Source organism: Mustelus asterias, chromosome 1 (assembly GCF_964213995.1).
Source record: "Mustelus asterias chromosome 1, sMusAst1.hap1.1, whole genome shotgun sequence".
NCBI lineage: Eukaryota > Metazoa > Chordata > Chondrichthyes > Carcharhiniformes > Triakidae > Mustelus > Mustelus asterias.
The window spans coordinates 1,121,540-1,141,041 of NC_135801.1; the positions used below are offsets into that span (position 1 = coordinate 1,121,540).

The 19,502-nt window shown below is 43.4% G+C and overlaps 1 protein-coding gene across 1 annotated transcript in view; it reads right to left on the reverse strand.

The window, feature by feature from the left end:
* cplx1 (complexin 1) overlaps window positions 1-19,201 on the reverse strand; it is a 79,693-nt gene extending 60,492 nt beyond the window's left edge. Inside the window, exons 1-2 of the mRNA XM_078203323.1 lie at window positions 19,182-19,201; window positions 17,492-17,605 (exon numbers count right to left, since the gene is read on the reverse strand). Coding sequence (XP_078059449.1) covers window positions 17,492-17,522 — 31 coding nt within the window. The 5' untranslated portion in view covers window positions 17,523-17,605; window positions 19,182-19,201. The remainder of the gene's footprint in view (window positions 1-17,491; window positions 17,606-19,181) is intronic.
* Window positions 19,202-19,502: the final 301 nt, after the last annotated feature.

Here is a 19,502-nt window from a genome sequence, read left to right on the forward strand (position 1 = left end):
CTAGTTTACATAGGGTAGGGTGTGAAAGGCCAGCCAGGAGTAGGATAATGAAAGATTTATCTTTGAGTATACTGATGTAAGTTGAAAGCTCCTTGACAGAATCTGATTAGATGATTCAATCAGAATTGTGATAATCATGAACTGCTCTCTTGTAAGATTGTGTCCTGCTCCAGGATGTCTGAATACAACTCAGGCCATCAGTTCAGCGTGTGAAGAATTGCTGCATTATCATAGTTAATACCTTTCAGATAGATGTGAAGCTGTGGTTATACCTGCCTGCTCAGGTCAAGGTAAAACTCTAATAATATTTGGAAAAGGCCATGAGATTCATTCTCCTTGTGGCCTGGCAAATTGGCATCACCAAGAACAGATTAATTAGCTATTAGTCTCTGTTTGTAGGACCTTGCTGTGTCCAAACTGGCTGCTGAAGTGACTGCAGTTCAGAACAGCATAATTGAATGTAAATCATGCTGTGACATCCAGTGGATGTGATAAGACTTGTGAGTTCTATATTTATTATAAAATAAATGGTACAAAAGCTACTGCGCAAAGCAATTGTTGTCCAACTTCAATGACACTGAGGAAATCTGTGAGATAAGTAACTGACAGACAGGCATTCCTTGGAATGGAAAATAGATCTTGTGGGACCCTCACTTGCATTTATTAATTTCACTTTGAAATACTGCTGATATCATGACCATGACCTCCTCTCCAATAGGGTGGCTAGCACATTTCTGGATGGCCATTTGCAGGCACTTCTTAATCCTTATTTTGGGGATAATTGGTCACATGGAGTCTGGATAAAGTCGTGCTGCATGGTCCAATTTCTGGGTTGCTGATTCTCCTGGGTAGGAATATCTGAATTTGATAACATGCTTACAGCAGTTGCTCTAGCAGTAGTTGCCAGTAATAGATGTTTTTTAACATGAGCATGTATGACAATTCATCCCCAAGGGATTCCTAGATTTTTTAATACATAAATGATAGGATATTTTCATGGATGCAGACAGGCATTCCAATCAATTATCATAGTCAATAGTTGTGAGAGTAACATTCTGTCACACAACTGAGTAATCAGTATCATTGCTGGAGTTAAAGACAATCTACTAAAAAAATTGATTTTAATAAATTCTACATTGCAACCTCTTTGTTCCAGTTCATTCCTCTCTTCCCTTAACAGCTTTTTACTGGAGCCCTCTCTCTGTCTGCTTGGACCTTGTGAGGCACAAGGTTTGTGCTTGAATAAATGTGAAATCTATTCCAATGTTTCTGCCCATCACATTATTAATTCTTCATTTGCTGGACATTTACTGACCTCATCTCAAACTATCCACTTCAACAATTGCAGTTCCAAGTGTATATACCTGACCGTGTCATTGTTAATTGCCCATCTTTTAACCTTTTCACAGACTAAATTACCATTTTAACTTGTATTTTGCAGTTATTTAATGTTTCTATTTCCTTCTGCTCTTACACCACTATTGAAACTTTAGCTTTGATTGAAATTCTCCTGCTTAATGCTGCGCTTACAGCAATCTTGCTTCCACGATCATTTCCCTCAGGTTTATTTGACTGTGCAATCAGCTCACGTGTGTTTGAAATGTGCACACTGTGCAGTGACATTTTGTGCCTGATTTGAAAACTGCATATTCTGAACATACCCCTAGGCATAATTCTTCCACGTTGGCCTGTCTGTATTGGAAATGTGTAGGAGATTCAATGTTATACAAGGGAGGAGGAGAGAAAGCTTGTTCAGAGTTAATTTTCATTCCATAGCTGTGGAGAAACTGTGTTCAGTGTTTCATTCGACACTGCAGCCATCAGTCCCTGTTTCCATCAGTGCAGAAGTTCTGCAAGGAATAGGCAAAAATCACTAACATAAATAAAACGTTAAAACATGAGGAAAAGGGAAGAATTGTTTAATAACAGCAGACTGGTATGGTAATTCTTACATTCATTACACGGTGAGTTTTATTGTGCATGCATCTCACTGGCATGGCTATAGCGTGCCGTGTTAGTTGATTTTTTCCTCCAGTTCAAAAAGACTTTAGCATTGTAAATTGCTGAAAAGGCAACGGAGAATCCAGACCTTCAAATCAACTGTCCATCTCCTTAACCAATGAGATTTATGAATTGAGAAAGAAACAGGAATAACAGAAAAAATAGAGACAAGTTGGGTACAAAAAGAGGAATAAAGAAAGACAAAAGGAAAAGAACAAAATATATTAAAAGGTTTGACATCTTTTAAACCTCAAATAACAACTTACTGCCAATGAGTGGAATTTTTCAACAAAACGGCAGTGTCAGGTTCTGACTGAAAACTGGTGTGTTTCTCCCCAGAAACGCAGCCAGGTTTTCACTCCAGATCTTCTGACACAGAAAAAGCAAGGAGTCGTGTTTTGTGCCATCATTCTCGCAAAGTGGGGCCTGATGGAGCCGGCCAGCTCCGCTGCACTGAGATTGAGACACCCTTTTTAAAGGGTGTCCCGATCTCAAAGTGAAAGTAAAGGCTTACCCCGCTTCCACCATCGCCAACATCGGGGCTTCAGTCCCCCGCAACCATCATTTCTAGCATCCCCACAAAACGGGAATGACCTTGGCTTTGTCATTATCTGTAATCAGTACGATTGGCAGTAAAGTGTTTTTGGAATTGGATGTGGATGATTTGGACACTGAGGAGGGATTGAAATTTTTGGATAAATTTTACAAAACAGATGAGTTGTTGGAAGCATAGATAGCATGGTCAGCTTTTGATAGATTTAATAAAACAAATAATTAGTTCATGGAGGAGGACATTATAGGCGTTGATAAACGGGAAGAGAATAAAAAAATGTAACTTTGAAATCCCAAAATCTGTATTGGCTTTCAAATTACTGACTGTGCACTCATTTCCCATGGCAAAAGGCCTTGACTGGGTCCATGGGAAAGACTCTCCGAGATCAAATGGCTGCTGCCCTAAAAAGATTTTTGGGAAAACAGACATTTCCAGCTGCTTTCCTATCAAATACAGACAACTCTACAGTAAAGGATAGAAGATTCCATGGTGGCTGAATTTTGAGATTGACAAAACATTAAACACAGAGTCCAGTACAATGGGTGAGATCCTAAATGAATATTTCTCATCAGTATTTACTGTTGAGAAAAGCATGGATGTTAGGGAACTTGGGGAAATAAATATTGATGTCTTGAGGAGTGTACATATTACAGAGAAGGAAGTGCTGGAAGTCTTAAAGCGCATCAAGGTAGATAAATCTGCGGGACCTGATGAGGTATATCCCAGGACGTTGTGGGAGGCTCGGGAGGAAATTGCAGGTCCCGAGCCGAGATATTTGAATCCTCAATCGTCACGGGTGAGGTGCCTGAAGATTGGAGAGTGGCAAATGTTGTGCCTTTGTTTAAAAAGGGCTGCAGGGAAAAGCCTGGGAACTACAGGCCAGTGAGCCTCACATCTGTGGTGGGTAAGTTGTTGGAAGGTATTTTGAGAGATGGGATCTACAGGCATTTAGAGACGCAAGGACTGATTAGGGACAGTCAGCATGACTTTGTGAGTGGAAAATCATGTCTCACAAATTTAATTGAGTTTTTTGAAGGGGTAACCAAGAAGATAGATAAAGGCAGTGCAGTTGATGTTGTCTACATGGACTTTAGAAGACCTTTGACAAGGTACCGCATGGTAGGTTGTTGCATAAAGTTAAATCTCACAGGATCCAGGTTGAGGTATCTAAATGGATACAAAATTGGCTTCTTGACAGAATTTGGAGATGCTGGTGTTGGACTGGGGTGAACACAGTAAGAAGTCTCACAACACCAGGTTAAAGTCCAACAGGTTTATTTGGTAGCAAATACCATAAGCTTTCGGAGCGCTGCTCCTTCGTCAGATGGAGTGGAAATGTGCTCTCAAACAGTGCCTCTTGACAGAAGCCAGAGGGTGGTTGTAGAGAGTTGTTTTTCAAACTGGAGGCCTGTGACCAGCGGTGTGCCTCAGGGATCAGTGCTGGGCCCACTGTTATTTGTCATTTATATTAATGATTTGGATGAGAATATAGGGGGCATGGTTAGTAATTTTGCAGATGACACCAAGATTGGTGGCATGGTGGACAGTGAGGAAGGTTATCTCCAATTGCAGCGGGATCTTGATCAATTGGGCCAGTGGGCTGACGAATGGCAGATGGAGTTTAATTTAGACAAATGCGAGGTAATGCATTTTGGTAGATTGAACCAGGGCAGGACTTACTCAGTTAATGGTAGGGCGTTGGGGAGAGTTACAGAACAAAGAGATCTTGGGGTACATGTTCATAGCTCCTTGAAAGTGGAGTCACAGGTGGACAGAGTGGTGAAGAAGGTATTCAGCATGCTTGGTTTCATTGGTCAGAACATTGAATACAGGAGTTGGGACATCTTGTTGAAGTTGTACAAGACATTGGTAAGGCCACAGTTGGAATACTGTGTGCAATTCTGGTCACCCTATTATAGAAAGCATATTATTAAACTAGAAAGAGTGCAGAAAAGATTTACTAGGATGCTACCGGGACTTGATGGATTGAGTTATAAGGAGAGGCTGAATAGACTGGGACTTTTTTCTCTGGAGCGTAGGAGGCTGAGGGGTGACCTTATAGAGGTCTATAAAATAATGAGGGGCATAGACAAGGTAGATAGTCAATATCTTTTCCCAAAGGTAGGGGAGTCTAAAACTAGAGGACATAGGTTTAAGGTGAGAGGGGAGAGATACAAAAGTGTCCAGAGGGGCAATTTTTTCACACAGAGGGTGGTGAGTGTCTGGAACAAGCTGTCAGTGGTAGTAGTAGAGGTGGGTACAATTTTATCTTTTAAAAAACATTTAGATAGTGACATGGGTACGATGGGTATAGAGGGATATGGGCCAAATGCGGGCAATTGGGATTAGCTTAGGGGTTATAAAAAAAAGGGTGGAATGAACAAGTTGGGCCGAAGGGCCTGTTTCCATGCTGTAAACCCCTATGACTCTATGACAAAGACAGGATTATCGGTAAGCAGTCTGAAGATGGATGCACTTTTGGCCAGTTGAGAGTCGAGACAAAAAGAGGGTTTGGGACAATGACAAAGATGCTTGAACCCGAGAAATGAATGTGACATGGTTAATCGGTGTTATCGGTCTGATTCTAAGTATTATTACACAGCAAAAGAATTGCGTTTTTAAAATATCGCGTGAAACGGATCATTCTGATCCTGAGATTGATGATGGTGACTGCCATGAAGGAATTGTGCTGGTCCCTGGGAGTTTGAATCCGATGACGAGTACTTTGATGATTGATTCATTCAACTGTGCAGTTCTGGATAACAGTTGCACTTCCACGGTGTATGGGGAAGACTGGCTTAACTGCAATATGTAGTCTTTCGATGAGGCAGATTGGTGGAAGATTAAAGGGTATGGGAGCACTGCCTGCTTCAGATTTGGGGATGATAACACACTAACATCTTTCAAATGAATAGTTCTCTCTTACAAGACAGCTGGGATTTATCTCTTCATCAATGTTGATGTGGTCTGTAGTGAAATATCTCTTATTGTTAAACAGATCTTCAATGAAAAAAGCACAGATGAAGCTCGATATGGAGAATGACAGGGCAATAAAAGCAAATTACTGTGGATGCCAGAATCTGAAACAGAAACAGAAAATGCTAGAAAATCTCTGCAGGTCTGACAGCATCTGAAGGGTCATCCAGATTCAAAACGTTGACTCTATTCTCTCTCCACAGATGCTGTCAGACCTGCTGAGATTTTCCAGCACTTTCTGTTTTTGTTGTTGAATGACAGAGCGATTTTGTTTGGGAAGACTGAGGATCTAGATTTTACTCAGGTAGTCGTTGCTGCCTGCCTTGATGGCAGCCAGATATTTCTCAAAGCTTTAAGCAGTCTTGTTATTGACTGGGGAAAAAAGCTTGGAGGACAAAAATAAGATTATTTGGAAATTGTATAGAAAATTCACACATCCAGCGCCACAAAACTGAAAGGTCTATTACAGGATGCTGGAATAATGATAAAGAATACAGCAAACCTTATTGAGCAAGTCACGCCTCAATGTGAATTTGTGTTAAATATTGGAAAACACAGTCATGTTCTGTTGTGAGTCTGTCACTGGGCAGGAAATTTAATCATACAATGGCAATGACTTAAAAGTATGAGACAAGGATCTGGACAATTTTTTTGCCACACTTTATCGATATGGAGACCAGATTTAGCCTATGGTAATAAATGGTGAGGACCAATGGATCATTGTTGATAAGGTCATGAAGAAATGGGTGGGCACTGGATTAGGAACGTCCAACAAAATTCCTGACGGATAATGGAGGGGAATTTGTGAATGAGAAATGTTGGGACAAATGGGAAAATTTGAATATCATAGTTATGCATACTGCACGGAGAGCCCATTCAGCAATGGTTTATGTGAGGGGAATCATGCAGTGATTGATGATATATTACATAGGATACTGGTTGATCAACCAATTACCAAGTTGCAAGGGCGGTACGTGCAAAGAATTATTTGCAAATGGTTGGGGGAACAGTGTATACCAACTGGTGTATGGAAGGAATCCAAAGTTGCCTTCAATGTTATTGGATGCTTCACCTGCCCATGTGAATGCCTTGCATGCAAACAGGAAAACTTTCATTAAAGCTGAAGTTTGAGAGTAAAATTCATTGAGCCTTAGGCCACTGGAAGCACAGTTTAATCAAGGCTCATGGTATATTACAAAAGAGAAGGGATGAAAGAATGGAACAGACCTGATGATGGAAAAACAATAATTGTACAACATAGGAATCAAACTGTTAAGGTACATTCCTCAAGGCTAATTAGCACTGATTATACCTTTACAGATTCCAAACAAGTCATAGAAAGCAAAAAAGCACCATGCACTTCACATGTTGGATGGTTACAATATAGCACAGGACCATGCCTATTGGCCCACCGAGAAAGCAGGAGCAGATTATGGCAGATAGAGGTGTTGGGTTCGCAGGATTGAGGCTAGCAGGTGATGGAGGTTCAACAAACTAAGGAACTTTATTAAGGAGATGTGTTCAGTACAGGCTGCAAACCAACTCTGCACAGTTTACCTGTGCAAATGGTCAATGCTGTCATCTCCAATGACATCATGCTTGTGTAATTTTAACGTGCCCTGTCCAGCTTCAATGCTACTGGTAAGAAATCACGATCAATGCTATAAATACACAAGAAGGATGACTGAATACGGACAAAGTAATCCTGAAGCATTGGATGAAGTTATTCATCCGAAAGTAAGAATGAGAAAAACATATATTCCAGTAGAGGATGGTAAGTGGAGGAATGCCACCATTATAGAGAGAGAAGGAAAAGCCAATGCAAAACACAAACATTGGCTGAATGTGCAGGATGAAGGACAGGAGGTAAAACCAATGGATTGACAAAATGAAGTAAAGATATGGAAAATGCAGTACGTCTTCTGAAAGTGGTCATGTCCCTAGGAAAAGGTCATCACTTTATACCTCTACTTGTGTTGAGAAAATAATAATTTTCCCTGGAGTTTTCAGGCATTTGTTCCAGTGAAGACCTGTAGACAATTTCCCCCCAATGGATAAGGATGACTTCACAGTAATTTAAACATCGCTTTGGCTTTGCAAAGTCTGGAAATGAAATTGATAGTAGATACAGAACAATGGAGTTTCAATGCTTACAGCCATACCTCCATGATCTAACTTCTGGGACAAGCCTAAACAAGTTGGAGTGAGGCCCTAAGTCGGCTGCTGATTGGTCAGCTCAAGTCATGTGACCCTTTCAGAAGATCACCTTTAAAAGGGCCAGGCAGGACACCTATCTTTCCCGAATACCTTGTATCGGGGGTTTTTAAACACCCAATCTGACACTTCTTTGAGCCTTGAGCTCTGTTATAGACACAACATCATGGGGACGATTCTCCCAGTGTTCTGCACTGCTCGAGCAGCTCAGCAAGCCAGGAGACATCAGCGGAGGCTGTTTAGTGGGCTCCCCGCTGGGTGCCATGGCCTCCGCACGGCGCGTCTTCGGGGACTGGATTTCCGGCGTCATCAGCTCTGCGCCAATTTAAGGATTGAAATCAGCATTTAATATCATTAGCGGGCCTGGGACTGATGTCTCCTGGCCTGCTAGCCTCTCCCCCACCCCGCCAGGGGTGGTTCACTCCAGGGGGGTTGACAACAGCTCCTCACTAATGGGGAGCTGGTGGCCTGACCCCGCTGGAGTGAAAGAAGGCCATGGAAGCCCCCCCAAGGTGGTTGGGGGTAAGGGAGGGGGTGCCCCCTGGGCATTACCAGCCTGGCCCCCTGGCACTGCCCAAGGGGCACCTAGGCACTGCCCACCAGGATCAGGTAGTGCCAAGGGGGCGGGGCTGTGGTTACCCTTCTGCCACTCTGCATTGGAATTGGTGGCAGAGGGAGGGAAGGGGTGGGAAGGGGGGTGGTGGTTGGGCCTGCCAGGGGGGGGCATCAGGAGTCATCCAAGGGGCCAGTGATCGGGGGTAGGGGGGAATCGGAGGGGCAGCGATTCGGGGTTGCTGTGCTGGCCAGCAATCAGGAGGCCGGCAGTGTGGAGCCACTGCGCATGCCGATCTCCACTACGATAGATTGCATGCGCAGTGGCCGGCTCAGCGCTATGCTGCCGGCCTCTCCAGCAGGAATAGGCCCCGCCCCCAAATATTCAGCATGAATCTCCCTGAGGCACTCTGCAGTGCACAGATTTGATTTGATTTATTATTGTCACATGTATTAATATACAGTGAAAAGTATCGTTTCTTGCACACTATGCAGACAAAGCATACCGTTCATAAAGAAGGAAAGGAGAGGGTGCAGAATGTAGTGTTACAGTCATAGCTAGGGTGTAGAGAAAGGTCAACTTAATGCGAGGTAGGTCCATTCAAAAGGCTGATGGCAGCAGGGAAGAAGCTGTTCTTGAATCTGTTGGTACGTGACCTGACTTTTGTATTTTTTCCCAACAGAAGAAGGTAGAATAGAGAATGTCCGGAGTGTGTGGGGTCCTTTGCCGAGGCAGCGGGAAGTGTAGATACAGTCAATTGATGGGAGGCTGATTTGTGTGATGGACTGGGCTTTGTTCACAACTCCTTGTAATATTTTGTGGTCTTGGACAGAGCAAGCTGTCATACCAAGCTGTGATACATCTGGAAAGGATGCTTTCTATGGTGCATCTGTAAAAGTTGGTGAGAGTCGTAGCAGACATGCCAAATTTCCTTAGTCTCCTGAGAAAGTAGCTGGTGGGCTTTAACTATTGCCATCGCACCAGTTCACCAGATTCTCTATCTCTTCCCTGTACTCTGTCTCATCATCGTTTGAGATCCTGCGCACTCCAGTGGTGTCATCAGCAAACTTGAAAATTGTGTTGGAAGGGAATTTAGCCACACAGGCATAGTTTCCAAGATCACCAATTTCCAAGATCCACAACCTGTTCAACAGCCTCAATTCACTTATTTCACAGGTACCCAGTTCTATTTCATCTGGTTTTTTTCATCTGGGATTACAAAGACCACAAGCTTCATCATGTCTTAGAGGTCAATGTTCCTCATGCTCCATCACCTGCTTCATTTTCTCCCAACCCCATTCCCTACTTCCAGTTTCATTCTTTGGTTGTATTCTCACTGTCCTCTCTATGAATCTGAACAACACAAAGTATGTTTAATAAATTGCCGGAATTTTACCGCCTTGCCCGCCTGAGGTTCGTAACATCCCACCCACGGCCAACGGAGAATGCCATTCTGCGAGCCTCACCCACCCAGATTCCGGGGCAGGCGAGGCGATAAAATTCCGGAGTTCCAATTAAATGTTTCTCTCACCGCAGCTCCCGCCTGACCTGCTGAGTGTTTCCAGCATTTTCTGCTTTTACTTAAAAAAAGGATTTGTTTCTCAAACAGTGCAGCTAAAATTAAAAAATGCAATCAATCTCCTAATCATAAGCATCATAAAACACCTCAGATAATAGAAATCAATACACAAAAACTGATGAATGAAACAAGCCAGTAACTATTGTAAAATGGTCCAATGTTACACAGGTTTAGTAACAGCAGCTGTAACCTGACAAAAAGGGTGCAATCACCCTAATTTAATGAAATAATTTGATTTAAATATCTAAATAGTCAAATCCAAAACTCAAATAACCAAGCTCTTTTAACAGCAGAGATTCCCCTACTAAGTTTAGCTGCTGCACATTTTATAAGTCATTTGGGCTCATTAGATCTAACTGTCTTAATTATTAGTTCTGTAATCATCCACAATTATATCTTTAAAATTACATTCAGCAAATTCCACTTTCCATTATTCTGTTATACATCTGATATTTTTCAATCTTCCCAAAAGCAAAATCACTCTGTGCTCAGTTCAGTGGTTTTTAATCATTTTCTTTATCGATGCAGCGTCTGTGCTTGGGCTCTGATGAATTGCCTGATCCGAAGACTGTTTAATGGAATGAAACTTACTGCAGCACTCTCCAGTATTTTCCTGCAGTCAGCAGATTCTGATTACTAAATCCATCAAATCAAGCCCAAGTAAGTACAGCTCAGATAGCTAATCAGAAATACACACAAAATGCAGCAACACAGTAAACAGTGGAATTAATCTGTCACAATTACAAAACTCCAGTAGCTTTGACCATTGGATCACCTGGGATTAGAGGAAACTGGATATTTCAGGTAATCACATCTATAGAAGAATCTGGCTGTGCAAAATTTGGACCAGTAATTCCCAAAGTTTGTTTTGAGGTTGAAACATATCTGAGGTGCACACTCTGGGGCAATTCACACTGATATCATATTGGGCAGTGTTAATATACACAGTGAGTGCCCACCAGAAGTATACAGCTCAGCAAGATTATGACATATCAGCTATTTAGGAAGTAAATATACTGGGCAGATATGGCCTCCAGCTGAGAGTCTTTCTTGCCCTCCCCCTCTACCTTTCAGCAGCCTGTCCTGCTCTGTATGACCTTTCTTTATTTTCCCCAAGGGGAATGCCTCTAATGTTCCCATGTCTGGGAGTGACTGTACTGTGCAAAGCACTGAACTCAGCAAAAACTCCTTCAACACCCACCACATCAATCCCTGTACACTTCTGCAGCTTTAAACAACACTCCAGCAAACATCCTCTCCTAATCACACACGCCTGAACGTGTTCAGCAGCGGAGAGGACACCCCACCCACCAGTATTATTTGAAGGAAGCATCATGATTTCTAGGTTCGTTGCCAGTCGATTTTTTCTTGCAGTTGCTACAATTTGACAATTGCCTTCTTTTGTTGTTTAAAGTTGCAAAAGTCCACAAGGAGAGGAATGGCAGGTGTTAAAAGACTTTTCACTGGTTTCGAGGCTTCTGCATATACCAGTGGGAGGTGGTTACTCAGTAGTATTGTCACTGGATTAGTAATCCAGGGACTCAGATTAATTCTTTGGAGACTCAGGTTCAAGTCCCACCACAGCAGATGGTGAAATTCAATTAAAATCTGAAATTAAGGGCAGAATTTTACAAGAGTTTTTCTAAGTCTCGGGCAGGCATGAAACTGGGAGAATTCCAGATCCGTTTTTTGGGCGGTTTTCTTATGCACTCTGTCTTTAAAATTTTGGGTGAGTCTATTTCTCGCTACAGAAGGCAATGGGTGGGGCTTAACGTGTCCGATAGCCTGTAGAGGGCAGTATTGCGCATGTGCAGACCTCTGATGCTGCACACGCGCATTAACAGTAGTAGGGTTGTGAGAGACAGAGAGAGAGCTGTCAGGCCTCTGCTACTGCAGGTAGCCTCAGGTAGCACACCCCCTCTGCAATCATGGGGGCCCATGGCCTGAGAGCCGCCCCCCCCCCGCTCCCACCACTGCCCCCCCACAACATCCTCTCCATTAAATACCACTTTATGTGTGAGGCTTCGGCAATCCAGTGAGGGCATCCTCACAGAAATCCGTCACTTCCTGCAACCTGTCATGAACTTGTGATAAAATGAAAGTAAGCAATCTAATCATTGGGAATGTGTTCGGGAGGGTGTACGGTTAAATTGAGCAAACTATTTTTAAATGGGGTCAGAAAATGCTGGATAAACTCAGCAGGCCTGGAAACCTCCGTGACGAGAGGAACAGAGTTAATGTTTCAAATCTACATGACCCTTCTACAGAATGGAAAAGGGACAGAAATGTGATGATCTATACACTGGGAGAGGGGTGGGGCAGAATGGAAAGTCAGTGATATGTCAGTGTTAAGGATCCAGCATCTTACAGGTACCAATGTCCATCCCTCTGACTTCATTCCTTCTTCCAATGCCAGCCATTGCCATGTATTCAGCATGCCCTCTGACCTTCCCCTCTCTGATGCTAAATGTCCCGGACTCAGTTTAATCCCTTGACATCCTCGCCTCAATGAATTCCAGGCTCGGCACTATGCTGCTTCAGTTGTGTTAGTCTCTCTGCTCACTTCTTTGGCCAGGAGTCCTCCTCCTATTCAATGGGTTCTTTCACCCACCTCCAGTATTCTCCCTCGACCTCACCCCCTCCCTCTGACCTCCTACCCAATCTTGATCTTTTCATTGAGAACTGTCAGCGTGACCTTGGCCAGCTCAATTCCTGTGCTCGAGGGGTTGAATTGCCTACTCCTAGTTATTACCTTCACATCTTTCCTCATATTTTACTAAATGGCAAGGAATACAGTCGGAAACAGGTATTCCAAGTTCCCCTTCTGGGATTTGGAATATCCTAGCATTTAATATCAGCTGGGTTCTTAAACCATGATTGCAGTTTCAGATCAGGGCATGGATTGTGTTCAATGGCTGTCAAGGTGATTGTGGTGATAAATGGTTATGAGACTGGTTCCTTCCAGCCTGGAGCTGGAGATATTTACAACATCTCACAGCAGACTGCCAAAGAATGAAAGCATCAGGACTGTTGCCAGGATACCAGTCCTGACCTGCATAATTCTCTGTATCTGGTCATTCACCTGCTCGGTGATGAGGGATGGATTGTGGTAGAGGGATTTTGATTGTGGTAGAGGGAGAGTTCCGACAACCATAAAACATATTTCTTGTAGTCAGTGGCATCTTGCACGGTGGGGTTGCTGTAAACCTGGTAATACGACTGGCCTGCTCCATCTGATTCTCTCTGTCAACAGTCTTTAATGCTTCATTCTGTGGCATTAGAGCTATCATGATCAACCAAAGGTGACTAAGGGACAACAAGATCCATCCACTGATGACACGATAATGATGCTCACCCCATGCACAAGTGTCCAGCGTACGTACTGAGGGCCATGCTGTTGTGCAAAAGGTGCTAGAACAGTCCATTACCTCATTGAAATAATGCTTCAGCTCTGGGTCACCCAGGAAGAACCAGAGGATGTGTTAAAGTTCCCAGGTCAGGATCAGTTGCAGAACATCTTTCAGCACCTGCTCTAGCCATAACTTTGTATTTATTAATTCGTGGGACATGGGCGTTGCTGGCTGGTCAGCATTTATTGCCCATCCCTAGTTGCCCTTGGGGGGCAGTTGAGAGTCAACCACATTGCTGTGGCTCTGGAGTCACAAGTAGGCCAGACCGAGTAAGGACAGCAGATTTCCTTCCCTAAAGGACATTGGTGAACCAGATGGGTTTTTCCGACAATCGATAATGGTTTCATGGTCATCAATAGATTCTTAATTCCAGGTATTTTTTATTGAATTCAAACTCCACAATCTGCTGTGGCGGGATTCGAACCCGGGTCCCCAGAACATTAACTGAGTCTCTGGATTAATAGTCTAGCGATAATACCACTAGGTCATCGCCTCCCTTTTAGTTCGTACAGGCTAGCTTTAACTCGTACATGGCTTTCATAATTCTGGGCCCCTTGCTGATGTTTGCAGCCATTCTACAGTCTGGTTAACACTGGCTGCGTTAAGTTGATGCAGACTGCATCGTAATGAATAGCCAAGCTTTAATCATGCAATACAATACTAACGCCTGTCTTTGCTGATTACTGATTTTAGCTCTAACTGAGTTTTCATTTATTACTGCTCTGTATCGCGGTCAACCTGTGCATTCTTAATTTGAACAAATAGTGCTTTGAGCAGAAATTCAGATCCAGAGAAAGCTATTGTGTAAATTATCATGTTTGAGGTTTCTTAAGAAAGAAATAATTTCTAACCAGCTTAAATTTGAGGTAGTAAGTGTTAAGCATCCGTTCCAATCCATCAGAAAATGACTAAAATTAATCAATTTAAAATTCAGACATATTCTTGCTTAGAGATTAGTCCATCACACTTCCTTCTGCCCCATTCTACGCTGGTACTAAATTGCTAAAAGAGGAGCTGTTGAAATGTGAAAAAATTCATACTTATTCAACTAGTCAACAGGGTTATCCCTCTCCGAATTGTAACTTTGAATTACTCCTCCCAGTTTACAAAGGTTGTTAAAGTTGTTTTTTAAATGATTTCCCCCGATAGATTCCATGTGATTTTGGGTTGGTGGATCGGGAAAAAACAACTTCCTCATTATTTCTATCTGCAAAATCCCAATTTCTCCCCTATCTTCGAGTCACTTCTGGACCCAAAAAGCACAGATATCCCATTAATTACAATATCATGTGTGAGAGTTCAGTTAGAGCCAGGGATCAGAGCCAGAGGGGGCAGGGGAGTCCAGTCAGTGTCAGGTACCAAGAACAGGAGGATTCAGGAGCTGGAGTAATTACCCGGGTAATTATAGGCCGGTGAGCTTGACGTCCGTGGTCGGGAAGTTGTTGGAGAAGATTCTTAGAGATAGGATGTATGCGCATTTAGAAAGGAATAAACTCATTAACGATAGTCAGCATGGTTTTGTGAGAGGGAGGTCATGCCTCACTAACCTGGTGGAGTTTTTTGAAGAAGTGACCAAAATGGTTGACGAGGGAAGGGCCGTGGATGTCATCTATATGGACTTTAGTAAAGCGTTTGACAAAGTCCCTCATGGTAGGCTGGTGAAAAAGGTTGGATCTCATGGGATAAAGGGGGAGGTGGCTAGATGGGTGGAGAGCTGGCTTGGTCACAGAAGACAGAGGGTGGTAGTGGAAGGGTCTTTTTCCGGCTGGAGGCCTGTGACTAGTGGTGTTCCGCAGGGCTCTGTATTGGGACCTCTGCTGTTTGCGATTTATATAAGTGATCTGGAAGAAGGTGTAACTGGGGTAATCAGTAAGTTTGCGGACGACACAAAATTGGCAGGACTTGCAGATAGTGAGGAGCATTGTCAGAAGCTACAGAAGGATATAGATAGGCTGGAAATTTGGGCAAAGAAATGGCAGATGGAGTTCAATCCAGATAAATGCGAAGTGATGCATTTTGGTGGGAATAATGTAGGGAGGAGCTATATGATAAATGGCAGAACCATAAAGGGTGTAGATACGCAGAGGGACTTGGGTGTGCAAGTCCACAGATCCTTGAAAGTGACGTCACAGGTGGAGAAGGTGGTGAAGAAGGCATATGGCATGCTTGCCTTTATAGGACGGGGCATAGAGTATAAAAGTTGGGGTCTGATGTTGCAGATGTATAGAACGTTGGTTCGGCCGCATCTGGAATACTGCGTCCAGTTCTGGTCACCACACTACCAGAAGGACGTGGAGGCTTTGGAGAGAGTACAGAGGAGGTTTACCAGGATGTTACCTGGTATGGAGGGGCTTAGTTATGAGGAGAGATTGGGTAAACTGGGGTTGTTCTCCCTGGAAAGACGGAGGATGAGGGGAGACTTAATAGAAGTGTATAAAATTATGAAAGGCATAGATAGGGTGAACGGTGGGAAGCTTTTCCCCAGGTCGGTGGTGACGTTCATGAGGGGTCATAGGTTCAAGGTGAAGGGGGGGAGGTTTAACACAGATATCAGACGGACATATTTTACACAGAGGGTGGTGGGGGCCTGGAATGCGCTGCCAGGCAAGGTGGTGGAGGCGGACACACTGGGAACGTTTAAGACTTATCTAGACAGCCATATGAACGGAGTGGGAATGGAGGGATACAAAAGAATGGTCTAGTTTGGACCAGGGAGCGGCGCGGGCTTGGAGGGCCGAAGGGCCTGTTCCTGTGCTGTATTGTTCTTTGTTCTTTGAGGAGGGGGAAGGGGCTGACTCAGGGTTGGGAAGTGAGAGGGAGAGGGTAGGAAAAACAGTCAAAGAACAAAGAACAAAGAACAGTACAGGCCCTTCGGCCCTCCAAGCCTGTGCCGCTCCTTGTAATAGGAGTCAATAGTTTTCCAGAGTGGAAGTGGAAAAAGTGCAGTTTTGAAGGTTATCCCTTAAGGAATGTGATGAGAATTTTGCTTCTGGCATCAATCACCAGGTTGATAGATCTTTGGATGGCAGATTGGCTGATGCTGCAGTTGCAGCTTAGAAAGAGCTGGAAGCATAAGGTTCAAGGCTGAACCGGCCTTGACTGTTGATGACAGTGCAATGACTGTGGGGGAATTTGCCTGTCAGTTAGAATCCAGCTCACTGCACAGTTTGGAAATAGCCTCAAACCATTCATGGGTTTTTGCTGAGCTTTCTGCTGGTTTCCATGAGATGGAAATATGTGTGGATCTTTAGAAAATTTGTAACCGCAGTCAAATACGTCCTGAAACTTTGTGGGGATTCTCTCAATTTTCCGTGCTCCTGCAGAGAAATACCGCAAAATGCGTGGATAAAGGAAATAATCTGCCATTTACACTGTAACTGTGGCTCCCCAGTCTCCCTCTGAAGGTACAACTGGAGATCAGGAGGGTCCTTGTGGGATTTCTACACTACACTCAATGCAAGAAGAACTGTGATGTCACTCAATATCAGGGGTAACAATTCCGTATTAGTCATATTCAAATCTTGTTACTCAAATCAAACTCCTTATTACACAACATCCATCATATGATAGGAGTTCATATCATACTCCTCAATACACACATGGCCATTGAAGTGCCTATATTACAATACTTGTTATTCGCATTATATCATTTGTTCCCTACGTATCCTTATCACTCCCATCATCCTCTCTATTTCACATAATCCATTCCTCATCATTCATAACATACCCGTTATTATAGACCAGTACAGCCCAACAAAACATATCATTAACATCTGATATCAGGCCACTGAGGGGAAATAACTCTGACATTTTCTTGAATCATTCTTGATTCTTATAGTTCTTTTCTTCTCTTATTATTTAGTTCCTTCATCTTTAAATATTCTTCTTACTAGTTCTGTACTGTACTTTTATGTCAACTGTTTCATTACCATATTATTACTAAAATTTCTGTTTTATTGAATGCAATTTATTAAGTTTTTGTGCTTTGGTGTTACATATTTTTGTTCTTTTTTCTTTAATTTTTATCTTTTGTTTTTGTTGACACTTTCTCTGTTAGCTGCTAATCCATGCATAAATTTTACTTGTTCTCTTTGTGAATAATCTCGCTGCAATTCTTTCCCCACTGCACATATATCGCCAGTACAGGCATATGTTACAGCCAGTTCCTAAATGGATCGATGTTTCTCCCCAATGATCACACTTACCTCCCAGAGCTTGCTTCATAACAAAGTCCATGATCTTTTCTGATGATTTTCTGTATTTTCAAATTCAGTCGTTACATTCAAGTCACACAGAAACAGTCCTTAGAAACTGGAAACCTGAAAAAAAAACACAGCAAAACTATTAATATCTGTACTTAGCAACACTAAAACAATATTTTTTGGAATACATTTGATTTTTAAAAATTCATTTACAGGATGTGGGTGTCGCTGGCTAGGCCAGCATTTATTGCTCATCCCTAATTGTCCTTGAGAAGGTGGTGGTGAGCTGCCTTCTTGAACCGCTGCAGTTCGTGTGGTGTAGGTACACCCACAGTGCAGTTAGGGAGGGAGTTCCTGGATTTTGACCCAGTGACAGTGAAGGAATGATGATATATTTCCAATTCAGGATGGTATGTAGTTTGGAGGGGAATTTTCATGTGGTGGTGTTCCCATGTGTCTTCTGCCTTTGTCCTTCTAGATAGGAGCAGTTGTGGGCTTGGAAGGTGCTGTCTAAAAAGTCTTAGTGAGTTCCTGCAGTGCATCTTGTAGATGATACACACTGCTGCCACTGTTCACTGGTGGAAGAGGGAGTGAATGTTTGTGGAAGGTGTGCCAGGCTAGCAGCTACTTTGCCCTGACATGAGGAAATTACGGGGCTGTTTTGAAATCAGAAGAAAGAATAAAGAAAAGTCCAGCGCAGGAACAGGCCCTTCAGCCCTCCAAGCCTGTGCCAATCATGATGCCCTAACTAAACTAAAAAAAAACCTTCTACCCTTACTGGGTCCGTATCCCTCTATTCCCTCCCTATTCATGGACCCATCCAGATGCCTCTTAAATGTTGCTAATGTGCCTGCTTCCACCACCTCCTCTGGCAGCGCGTTCCAGACACACACCACTCTCTGCATGAAAAACTTCCCCTGAACATCTCCCTTAAACTTTCCCCCTCTCACCTTGAACCTGTGCCCCCCCCGTGTAATTGACACTTCCACCCTGGGAAAAAGCCTCTGACTATCCACCCTGTCTGTGCCTCTCATAATTTTGTAGACCTCTATCAGGTCTCCCCTCAGCCTCCATCTTTCCAGTGAAAACAATCCTAGTTTATTCAAACTTTCCTCATAGCCAACACCCTCGAGACCAGGCACCATCCTGGTGAACCTCCTTTGCACTCTCTCCAAAGCTTCCACGTCCCTATGATAGTGTGGTGACCAGAACTATACGTAATACTCCAAATGCAGTCGAACCAAGGTTTTCATAGAATCCTATAATGTTGAAGGAGGCCATTCAGCCCATTGAATCTGCACCGACCACAATCCCACCCAGGCCCTATCCCCATAACCCCATGCATTTACCCTACCTAGTCCCCTGACTCTGATAATTTAACCTGGCCAATCAACCTAACCCGCACATCTTTGGACTGTGGGAGGAAACTGCAGCACCCGGAGGAAACCCACGCAGACACGGGGAGAATGTGCAAACTCCACACAGACAGCGATCCCAGCCGGGAATCGAACCTGGGTCCCTGGCGCTGTGAGGTAGCAGTGCTAACCACTGTGCCACCGTGTCACTCATATATATCTTCAATATATCTTCAAGAACTCTACAAATGTTATTTTCCAGTTGGATTAGATAAAACTTTCTACATGAATCTGAGCCACATCCAATAGGAAGATTCCAAGCTGGAGCTGGTGCTTACCAAGTTAGCTGATCTTTGGTGTGATAGGAGCACTTTGTCCCTGGCCTAGGCGGGGAGAACAAGGCAGGGCTTCTGCTCATGATTGTTAACAATGATTCTCACCAGACAAAGTGGCCATTGGATGAGGGCAGGATTCGTTTGTGAAAGTTCACTTAGTGCTGAATGGAAGAATGATCATTTGAACAGCGTACCAGAGGATCTTTGGCACTCAGAAGATCAGACTGCAGCATGTTAATTGTGTTTAGGAGAAGAAGATTAAAAGTAAAAAGTGAGATAGTAAAAAGAACTTTGCCTTCTTAGGAACTCTGAAAATGCTGGACT